This window comes from Montipora foliosa, chromosome 14 (assembly GCF_036669935.1).
Source record: "Montipora foliosa isolate CH-2021 chromosome 14, ASM3666993v2, whole genome shotgun sequence".
NCBI lineage: Eukaryota > Metazoa > Cnidaria > Anthozoa > Scleractinia > Acroporidae > Montipora > Montipora foliosa.
In genome coordinates this window covers 25,165,116-25,176,744 of record NC_090882.1, presented here as the reverse complement: position 1 = coordinate 25,176,744, position 11,629 = coordinate 25,165,116, and the positions used below count along the sequence as shown (strand labels likewise).

The 11,629-nt window shown below is 41.2% G+C and overlaps 1 protein-coding gene across 1 annotated transcript; it reads left to right on the top strand.

Annotated features, from left to right (window-relative positions):
* Positions 1-2,734: 2,734 nt before the first annotated feature.
* LOC137984561 (uncharacterized) lies at positions 2,735-6,134 on the top strand. Its single transcript, XM_068831722.1, has 4 exons — positions 2,735-3,388; positions 3,473-4,131; positions 4,325-5,452; positions 5,561-6,134. Exons 1-4 carry the CDS (start codon positions 2,735-2,737, stop codon positions 6,132-6,134), a joined length of 3,015 nt encoding a protein of 1,004 aa, XP_068687823.1.
* The last annotated feature ends 5,495 nt before the right edge of the window (positions 6,135-11,629 follow it).

Genomic DNA, 11,629 nt, shown 5'->3' with positions numbered 1-11,629 from the left:
GGTAAATTCTGGATAGGAACTCATTTATTTTTCGCATTTCACGCGCGTAATCTCTTTATATTCTTCTCTCAATCTAATCGAATGTGACCCGAAAGTCTAGCTTCCGCTCGCTCTCACACGGACACCGCTGAAACCGTGAATACCCAAACATCGAAGCATCTAGCTATAAACGTGACGAACACAAAAGCAATGGAAATGGATCACAATCTCCGTTTCCGTTTATTCCATTTATCGTAGCATTTCATTATTTGATACATTTTCAAAGTGCACTGCGCTTGCCTTTAGCAATAGCTAGTCGAGGCGAGCAGTGGTTACATGTGTGATTCGCACTTCACGCGTTAAGTTCTTTCGCTTACTGGTTTAATGTATGCAACTATTCTTGCAATTTATTTATCACAGCAAGTTTGCGTGAGTTGAAAGGTGACAACTAATTAGAAATTCAGAAATATATAAATCGACACTGTACTGCAAACGCGCAAATCGCTTTTTTACTTACCTCCGATCAAGAACGTTAAAGACAGTCAACAGAAGAAATCAAACCATAAGATCGTGTAGATTAGAAGATACAAATTGTAAGTATGTATTCACGAAATCAGTTCCATTCCTTTTTAGCCTATCTTCAGCATTCTAAAACATTAATCTACTTGTGTAATATTTTTCTTTCAGTCGACTAGTTCAACGACTTATCGAGCAGCTAGTACGGATAAAGGTCTAAAAATCTACAGGGTCTTGGCGTGATCCTGCCATAAAATAGTGCCTCGAACGTAGGTGCGATTCAGTCGAAATTTGTCCAGAGGATCCCGCCAAATCAATGCTGTAAATCATCCACGCCGAAGATACCGAATCTCCGAACTTTGCATCGAGCCTACAAAGATGCCGCCGAAAGTAGACGGAAGGACCCTCGCAGGGAAAATGGTAACGATCTTCTACGAATTAATAGAAGAATTTGAAATAATCTTTTCAGTGAGGCCAGAGTTAAAAACCTTACAGGCAGCATTCAATCAAGTGGAGACAAGATACAGGTTCACCAAGAAGCAACAAGAAACCATTTTAGACAGATTGGTTGATGAAGGTATTACCGCAGAGGAGGAACCATTGTTGACAACAAAGAAACTTGGAGACAAAGTAAAAGCTGATTTCCTTCAGATTGCCTTCAGATTGCCAAAAGGAACAAGATTCCACGGAATCGTCTTCAAAAGACGCTGAAACGTTGAAGACCTTGACAGCTTCAATGGCATCCGTGACATCAGCAGTGACGAAAATGGCGGACACCTTAAGGTCAAAACCAAACACTAGTGGTCTGCAACGATTACCGGTACCAACATGGGACGGCAGTCGCAGATCCTATGCTACCTGGAGAAAATAATTCAATCATTGGATGAAGAAATACGATCAAGATAAAGATGAACAACTGCAACGGTTCCGAAATGCATTGCCGAGAGAATCGTGGTGGTCTGACAAGGTAAAACTTGCAAAACCATTGATAGCGCGTGGAATATATTGGACATAGAATTTGCAGACAAACGTAAACTAATGGACGAACTGCTCCTCGAAATAAATAGCCTTAAGCCCGTAAAACGAGACTCCAGGTCGTTGACGCACTTCGCCACGACAATATCATCCTACGCGAATGATATGAAAGATAATGGATGTCCGGTGTTGGAGTCTTCGGAAGCGCCATTTCTTATGTCTCAACTTTTGTCCAAGCTCGATCCGAACGATAATTTTCATTTTGGAAGAGAAATGAAAAGAGAAGGTAAAGAGGAAACTGTCAGTAACCTCATCACCTGGTTGCACGTAGAAGCAAGTGTCCGCTCAAGGGGCAAGAATAACACCGTGTCTGAAGACAGAAACGAGAGTCGCCGATACAGGACCCCAAGGAAAACTGAGAACAATGCCGCAAGTGGCGAAGAACCCGATGATGACACCTGTCCACTTAACTGTAAAACAAAACATCACCTCGCTGCCTGTCCTGTGTTCCAGGAGTTAGCTATCAGTCAGAGATGGGAGATTGTAAAGCAACATTGGCGATGTCGTAAATGTCTTAGAAAGCATCATACAAGCAAATGCAGGAAACCAGACGGTTCAACATGCGACAAATGCAGAAAAAATCATCACCGATCTCTTCACAATGAAAAGATTGGTGAAACAAGCTCAAGTCCAAATCCAAGAGCATCTTCTTTCCAAATTCAGTGCCAGGCCCCCTCGAGTACATCAAATGGTAACATCCAAGAAAATGCTGTTCATCACAAAGAAAAGTTAAAGCTCATGACTCAAAGTTGGAGTCATGATCGGAAACGGAGAATTTGTTGAAGTCCTTGCGATGTTAGACTCTGGATCCAATACCAGTCTTCTCTCAAAGAATGCAGCCAGACGACTTGGGTTGAGTGGATCAGCAACACATCTGACCATGAATTTGGCTGGTGGGAAGAAGAAAAGTGAAGCATCACAGATAATCGACAGCACTGTTGCCTCACCTGCTGACGATGATATTAAGAAGACCCTTCAAGTGTACACTGTTACAAGGCCCTGCAGTAAAGCAAAAACGCTTTCCAAAGAATTAGTGCGACACTAACCTCATCTCAAGCACGTTTGTGATAAACTACACCTTTCGGGTGGCGCCATAGATCTCCTTGTCGGTACAGACTTTGCAGAAGCCTTCATTGATATCCACACAGTGTCCAGAGAGCCAGGGGAACCTGTTGCGAAACGAAACTGTTTTGGTTGGTACGTTATGGGACAGTTTGAAAAGAACAACTCTACTACTTCAGAAATTCAGTCGGTTGAAATCAGAACAGCAAATGTCGTAGACGACATCAAAGAACTTCTTCACCAAGATCTCCTTGGCGTCAAACCGACCAACCTTTGTACGTGTAGCGAAAACGAGATACGCGAAAGCAAGTTCGTTAAGTCCCTCGCAGCCTCAACTACCCTGGTTGACGGAAGAATACAAGTTAAGATGCCCTGGACGGTAGCGGGCCCTCCCAAACAAAGTAACTATGGCATCGCACTGAAAAGGCTGTTTTCCACGGAGAGGTCATTCCAGAAAAAGGGGTGTCTCGATGTTGTCAATGAGGAAGTCCAAAAGCTTCTAGAGCAGGACTACGTGATTCAAGTCTCTCCCGACCAGATTGATCACAGCAAGCCTGAATGGTACTCACCCTTACAAGCCGTGTTAACACCGGAAAGAACAACAAAAGTTCGACTTGTCTTTGACTCATCTTCGAAAGGTCACGACGGTTTGTCCCTTAATGATTACCTAGAGAAAGGGCCAAACTACATCAACAGTCTCCTGGATGTTTTGGCAGCATGGAGGTGGAACGAAGTAGCCTTTATCGGCGATATACGCAAAATGTTCAATCAAATCTTGGTTCATCCCGACGACCAGGTTTTTCACAGGTTCCTTTGGAGGAGTAAGATTAGCAACTCGCCAACAGTATACCAATGGCTCAGCTTGAACTTTGGAGATTAGCCAGCTCCCGACATAGCAACGAATGCCATCAACACACTAGCAAAGATATCTCAAGCCGAGTTCCCAGAAGCATCAAAAGAACTTCAAGACTATATATACGTAGATGATATCGGAAGTTCCAAAGCAACTACAACGGAAGTAAAACAGATTATCAGCGACATTGACGCCATTCTTAAGAAAGGTCATTTCCAGATAAAAGCCTGGCATTCAAACCGTGCGGAGATTGACCAGTCCAACGGTGAACGCTGGGCAGATCTTCTTGGTCTAAGATGGGATAAACAAACAGACAAGTTTTCCCTGAAAAGGAACAAACTCGACCAGATGGACCCTTTGACAAAGAGACGTTGCCTGGGTCTTATTGGACAATTGTGGGACCCAATCGGTCTTGTGATGCCGGTAGCTATTAAATTTAGGATCGACTTGCAGGACTTATGGCATTCAGGCTACAATTGGGACGAAACCTTACCTACAGCAGTCAAGAGCAAGTGGATGAAGAATTTGCAAGCCATGAATCACCTCTTAACAGTCGAATTCGATCGCAAGTTAAAACCAAGCCACGCGATTGGGGTACCACAAATTCATGGATTCTGTGATGGTGGCGAAAAAGCTTACGGAGCGGTCATTTTCCTCCGATGGGAGTTAAAGAACGGAAGTTACAAGTGCGTTCCTGTTTTAGTCAAGTCCTTCGTAGCCCCACTAAAGAGAAAAACGATTCCGAGACTGGAGCTCATGGGCTGTTTAACACTTGCAAGGATATATGAAACTTGCAAAAAGTCTCTACAGTTTGCGAACATCCAAGACAGCAAGAGGATCTTCTGGGTGGACTCTTCTACTGTCCTTTCTTGGATTAAGACCCCATCACGTCAATTCAAACCTTTCAAGTCGAGTAGCAGAAATCCAAGAAACTGTTGGGGTGGAAGACTTCCGATACATCAGGTCAAAGTTCAATCCAGCCGACATTCTCACTAGAGGAATAGAGCCATCACAACTCGAAGACTGGATAAAGGGACCCTCTTTCCTGCAGTTACCCGAAGGACAATGGCCTAAATTTGAAGCTAAAGCCCCCATCGAACCTACAGCAAAAGCTGGTGTCTTGATGGAAGTGAAAATCGAGAAGACTAAAACGCCAATGCAACACGAGGCAGCCATAGCGGAATTTCAAACCAAAGTTGATCTGGATAAGTCTGAAGAAGATACTAACCCCGTTTTTCATCAACTGTTGAATACCTGTTCTACATTTTCAAAGATACGGAAAACACTCGCTTACGTTCGCCGATTTATTCAGAATGCGAGAAAAAAGAATGTTAAGACAGGTTCAATCACTGTTCAAGGATTGCAAGGTTCGGAGAAACAGCTATTCAAGTGGAGTCAGGCACACCTAGATCCCTCTCTCATTGACAAGAAATTAACTCCGAAGCTGGACGAAAACGGATTACTTCGAGCTCATGGACGACTCGAAGATGTCAGATCGCTGCCACAAGAATTAAGAAACCCAATTATCCTTCCACGCGATCACCCTCTTGTCATCTTGCTATTACGTGACCTCCATGAAAGACGCGGACACTGTGGGTACAAAAGCCTAATTAACGAGGCAAGGGGAAAGTACTGCATCATTGGAGTTCGTGGTATGTCCAAAGCACTCACAACAAAGTGCATTACTTGTAGGAAGCTCCGAAAGAAGCCATTGGAACAACTCATGGGACAAATCCTATCCTTGCGAGTTGCAGTAGGCACCCCGCCATTCTTCAACACCGCCATGGACATGTTTGGAACATTGCACATCAAGCTTAATCGTAAAACGCTCAAGGAGGCCCAAGTACTCATTTTCACCTGCATGACAACAAGAGCTGTCCACTTAGAACTTGTGACCGACAAAACATCTGACGCTTTCTTGATGGCATTCCGTCGTTTCGCGAGTTTGCGTGGTCACCCGTGCATTTGCTGGTTCGACTGCGGGACAAATGTTGTAGGCGCACAAGGGTACTTAAAGGAAATAATGTAGAGTTGGAACGTCCCCAAGATTGAAGGTGTTCTATCCGAAGATTTCTCGTGCGATTTTAAATGGAAATGGAATACCTCTCATGCCAGTCATCAAAATGGCGTCGTGGAAACCCTCATCAAGTCAGTCAGACAAAGTCTGAGCGCTACATGCAAGAATCAAGCCTTTACCGAAGAGCAATGGAGAACATTTCTCGCGGAGACAACCTACGTCATCAATGGACGTCCTTTATACCCAAGTTCTGACAGCATATGGGAAAGCCCGCCAATTACTCCAAACGATATTCTCATAGGACATCATCTTTCAATTCCTCAACCAGAACCAGAAGAAAGGATCAACCCAAGACATCTTTTAAGAAGTACAGAAAATCGCGTGAACGAATTTTGGAGATGCTGGATGAGATACTTTGCGCCAAATCTACTTCCACGAAATAAGTGGTTTCGCACCAGAGAAAACCTTCAAGTCGACGACTTAGTTCTAGAGATAGACCCAAATCACAAAAGATCCCTATGGAAGATGGCGCGAATCATTGCAACATACCCAGGAAACGATGGTTTGGTTAGGAAGACAAGAATCAAGACTCAGGACGGTGAATACGACAGGCCGATTCACAAGCTGTGTCTTTTAGCAACAAAAGACGAATTAAATGCGAACCTTTCTTAATCAAGGATCCATCAAGGGAATACATAGACCAGCATTATGTAATAGACATTACGTTATTTGTGACATCTCGAGTCATTGAATACCGATTATGTTTAAGTCGTTGCTCAATTAGAGGTAACTTCTAATTTTCGCACTGGGGCGGAGTGATTCGCACTTCGCGCGTTAAGTTCTTTCGCTTACTGGTTTAATGTATGCAACTATTCTTGCAATTTATTTATCGCAGCAAGTTTGCGTGAGTTGAAAGGTGACAACTAATTAGAAATTCAGAAAAATATAAATCGACACTGTACTGCAAACGCGCAAATCGCTTTTTTACTTACCTCCGATCAAGAACGTTAAAGACAGTCAACAGAAGAAATCAAACCATAAGATCGTGTAGATTAGAAGATACAAATTGTAAGTATATATTCACGAAATCAGTTCCATTCCTTTTTAGCCTATCTTCGGCATTCTAAAACATTAATCTACTTGTGTAATATTTTTCTTTCAGTCGACTAGTTCAACGACTTATCGAGCAGCTAGTACGGATAAAAGTCTAAAGATCTACAGGGTCTTGGCGTGATCCTGCCATAAAATAGTGCCTCGAACGTAGGTGCAATTCAATGTGTATAAAAGAGAGAACAAGTAGAGAAAGCTACGGTATTCAATTGTGTTTTACAAACAATACATTGTAGAATGAACAGGTATACAAATAACTAGTGTACAGAATATATCAGCTAAAATAAGAAAATATTATCTAAAATCAAATCAATGCAAAGTGCTAGCTGAATGATTTTGGGTTAAACTGAAGCGATAAACTGTTGGAAAATGCAAACTTATCGCTTTCCATGATTTCCAAGACTTACTGAGTAGAAATTCGAATGAGCCGAATCAACATATTTTATCTTTTCTCCCGCCCTTACCATTCCAGAAAGGAAACACTAAATATTTCTTTTTTGAAGGGAACCTCCACTAAAACAACAAAATAACTTTTAACCTCAGAACATAATGTTTACAATTAAAATTGTTCAAACAAAAATGCTTGTTATAATTTTGGCTGTCAAATTTCCCGGGCACCGCCATCTTGAATAAATGTGACGTTTCGTGGTCACCCTAAGAACGTTTGTTCTGGAACAATAAGGCAACCCCGATACGTAACAATTATTCAAGATGGCGGGGCCCGGGAAATATGAAAGCTAAAATTACAATAAGCGTTTTTGTTTGAACAATTGTAATTGTAAACATTATGTTCCGTAGTTTAAGGTTATAATTTTTTTGTTTTAGTGCAGGTTTCCTTTGAGTAGCTCCTTGTTTGTAAATAATTGTTGCATAAATTAAATTTGCTCAAGAACGCAAAATTCTCCTAAATGCGCAGGAGCTAAGCTTAAAGAAATATTGTTGGTTTCCCAAACAAACATTAAACAATAAACTTTTAAACATTTTACACCATAATTCTTAAACAAATATTTTCTGACGTGCAAAACTATATGGCTACATATTAATCATTTACATGAAAGAACAAAATTCCTCTCACATTAATGAAAACAACTATGGCTACCTATTAATCATTTCCATGAAAGAACACTTGAAATGCAGAATGGCTAAAATTCTTGTCATCTTTGAAAAATACTCGGTTATCAAATGTCAACCCACATATGCAAATTTCTTAATTTCGAATAATTTGCAACACCATCAATCCACAAAGACACACTTAAAAAGGGGTGACCCGAAAACACTGACCAGTAATATTTCAAGAGAGTACTATTGGTCATGGACTGCTTGACAATTAGTGCTAAGCCTAAACATCGATTTGAAACAGCATTGGCCGGCAGCATCCATTTTGAAAAGGTTAGCTTTCAATAAGTGTATACCAGTTTCATTCACTTCACTTACATGAAGCAATCAGCCAGCACAACAATTATTGAAAGCTAACCTTTGTAAAATGGGTGCTTAGACTTAAGGTGATTCCCTGGTTTTGCATTGCGTAACCTACTAGGGAAAATTTCTTGCGTCATAGGCACGCGCATTAGCTCGCGCACATTGATAAAATGGCCAAGCTTCGTCTGTCAAGGAATGGCTATTTTCTCCTGAACGAGCACAGTCACCCCTCCTTTTTGATGGTGTTATGTATTCGTAATAAGTACACGGAAAACATATTTTATTGCGTGGGTGCAAACAAGCCGTGACACTCCGTGTCAAAATTAAACCATACGCCACTAGATAAATTTTCGGGAAGGATTAGAGTGTAATGTGAAGTGCTAGGTTTCTACCCCATATGAGCCATGTACGCGTTAGCCCTACTAATGGAAATGGGCCCACACAAGGACAGAGAAAAACGATTGCACAAACGTAATCCTTCCTTGTACTTGTACATGTTCATTGTTCATTGACTTTATAATCTTCAGTTCCCACGGCCTTCTCCCTTCTGACCTTGTAGCGCAGTTGGTAGAGTAGCGGTGATCTAACCCGAAGATCGTGATTTCAATTCCCACCCTGGTCAGAGTTTTTCTCTGTCCTTGTGTGGGCCCATTGCCATTAGTAGGGCTAACGCTCACATTGCTCCTATGGGGTAGAAACGTAGCACTTCACATTACACTCTAATCAGTTTAAGTCTGTTTAGATAAATTTCCCACTAGTATTCAGGATCAAACCTTCTGCTGAAGAGCCCTTTCCTTGAATCATGAGGGAAAAAATGGACAGCAGGCTTTCTTTCAAATAATTTTTGATGAACAACAATCAGCCAAATTTCCAATTGTTTTTTACCTGAAGGCTGTGCAAAGTTGATTACAAATAAATATAAATCCAGACAACAGAGATCGGAGATGCATTTAAGGTGTTTGATTCCTTTAATGAGCCTGTAAACCCATATTCAATCTAACAAAGTTACCACACAATTTGCCATTTGGTTTCAGTGTTGGGCACAACTCCACAGTGTGTAAAATATTTAGAAATACAGCTCATTGCTCGACGGTCGATGGAAAGATGCAGTCGTCGCTTTGAAGATTCCAGATATTTATTTTTCACCGCCGGTCTTGTTTATCGAATTGACGTTCCATTTTTGAGCTTCATAAGGGTATATTTTGTTTAAAGATCCGCTCAAACGCCATTCGCTTTACATCCACCTCGACACCATTGCCGGTTACTTAACGATTCTACTGTGCCCACCGGATAACTTGAAATCTACGCATTTCTATTACCCCCTGAAACCTACAAAAGATATATGCACAGAAGACTCTGAGCTCAAAGACAATAGGTGCGGTTAGACTAGACCTCTTGCCCATGGGGAACCTTGGGGTTACGGCTTGGGTTGGGTTTACCCTGGGTTATGATCGACTCCCCATTTGCGGTTACACACTTGTAAATTACCCAAGGGGAAGGTAAGCGTTGGCCTGTTTTGGAGGGAAACTTACCTTTAAGATAAGACAAGATGAGATTTATTAGTTTTTCCACTAAATGGTCTTTGAAAAACTAATTACAATACAAAATACATTAAAATTAAGGACCTAAAAAACAAAGTAAACATCGAAGATCTACATCTGAACGACAAACTTTTCTCTGGCTTATTTTCGGTAATTGTCACGTTCGGCGCTTCTCTTAAACTGTCCACCTCAATTAAGTTCAGCGACTCATCGCTTCATTTTAAGAAGGCAACAAAGACGTCGACTTCAGTTACGCTTTCTCTAGTCCTTGCAACTCTCCAATTTATAATTTAGACGTCGAATTGCTGCTGGCCAGAAAAGGCGTGCTTGGGTATTTCCACGTCCGCAGTTGTTTACACAGTTCATCACAGCATGTATTTTCCTCGCGTTCGGCAATCTTGAGATTGGTTGAGCCGCTTTGGGGTTTTGTTAACCATAAGACTTACATCTGGAACTGTCATAGGCAATTCTTTTGTTCTTTTTGACGTATCCATGGAAATTTCCCACAGGAAATTTTCCTTTGGGCAGATCGGTTACACATAAAAAATTGCTTCCCCGTGGGAAAAAGCCACTTACCCAAGGGCAAAATGGCTAGTGTAACCGCAGCTAATGCTTAAAAGGGGAGTGACAGCAAAAACCTTATTGTACAACTTCCCGAATTTCGACACAGGATAAAAATAAAAAAAATGGAAAAACGCCACTCATTTTCTTTGACTGGATTGCCATATGGCAAGCCAGTAATTACTTGTCTGAATAGTGCATTCACCCAATTGCAGAACTGAGTTGACAATAACTGCTGGCGTTGGGGCTAGGATTGTTTTTCCTTTTCGGTTAGATTTCTGTATATGATTTCGTGAATTCGACTAAGAGGGACACTTGAGTGCTATTGATAAAAGGCCTGTATTTCTGCTTTCAAGCATCTTTGAAAATGGCGAGAAAATCAAGTGGACACTTTATGACGAAAGGAGTGACAATTTTCCATTTGAAAAAAAAATTGGGATAAAATATCACTTAAAGTCATTTTTAGGTTTTAAAAAAAATATTTTTTGCGAGGCGCCAGGCGACGACACTGACTTTGCCAGCCGCTTTCCTAAGCATGAGTTTCTTGTGGTACGGCATCGCGCATACCGGTGAAGTTTTCGATTTCTTGGGTGAGTGAGTGGGTGGGTGGGCACGCGTGACGATTGCATGCCGGAACGTTTTCGGATCACCGTCTTCGTATTATCGATTATTGTTTCTGTGCTATGCTGAACGGTTTGCTTTTCATTTGCGGTTGCGTTAGTTTACTTCTAGTTGAGTATTCTTTAAGGACGGTGCCTACTAATTTAAAGGTATGTTTGCGCGGTTTACTGAATATGCTCTCCACTTATGTCCAGAAATGCACGCAGTCGCAAGAATAACAAATATAACAACTGTACTAAGGAAAATACCGAAAATAACAATTATAGCAAAAATAACGAATGAAGCAAACGGCAGAAGCAAGAATAACAATTCTTCATAGCAGAAAAGGGAAGGGGGCCCTACAAATATAACAAAAATAACGAAAATAACAAATATAGCAAAAATAACAAGTCAAGCAAACGGCAGCAGCAAGAATAACAATTCTTCAAGGCAGACAAGGAAAGGGGGCCCTACAAATATAACAAAATTAACAAAAGTAACAAATTTAGCGAAAATAACAAGTCAAGCAACCGGCAGCAGCAAGAATAACAATTCTTAGGGGCAGACAAGGGAAGGGGGCCCCACAAATATAACATAAATAAAAACTATAACGAATATAGCGAAAATAACAAAGGAAGCAAGCCACAGCAGCAAGAATAACAATTCTTCAAGGCAGACAAGGGAAGGGGGCTCCACAAAAATAATTTCAATGTTAAAAAGCTTTTTATGCGACATTTGTTGATAACTTATTTCTCTAAAAGTTAACCTGATGACGTCTTTGCCTTTCATAAAAATAACCAGCCAGCAGGACTTTGTGCCATGATAACAAGCTTGTGTTCATATTTTTAATAACGGGTCGACAACCGACACAATAGAAGAGCTTATACATACTAATGAATCATTTTTGCATTTGTGTTGATGCTCGTTTGCGCGCTA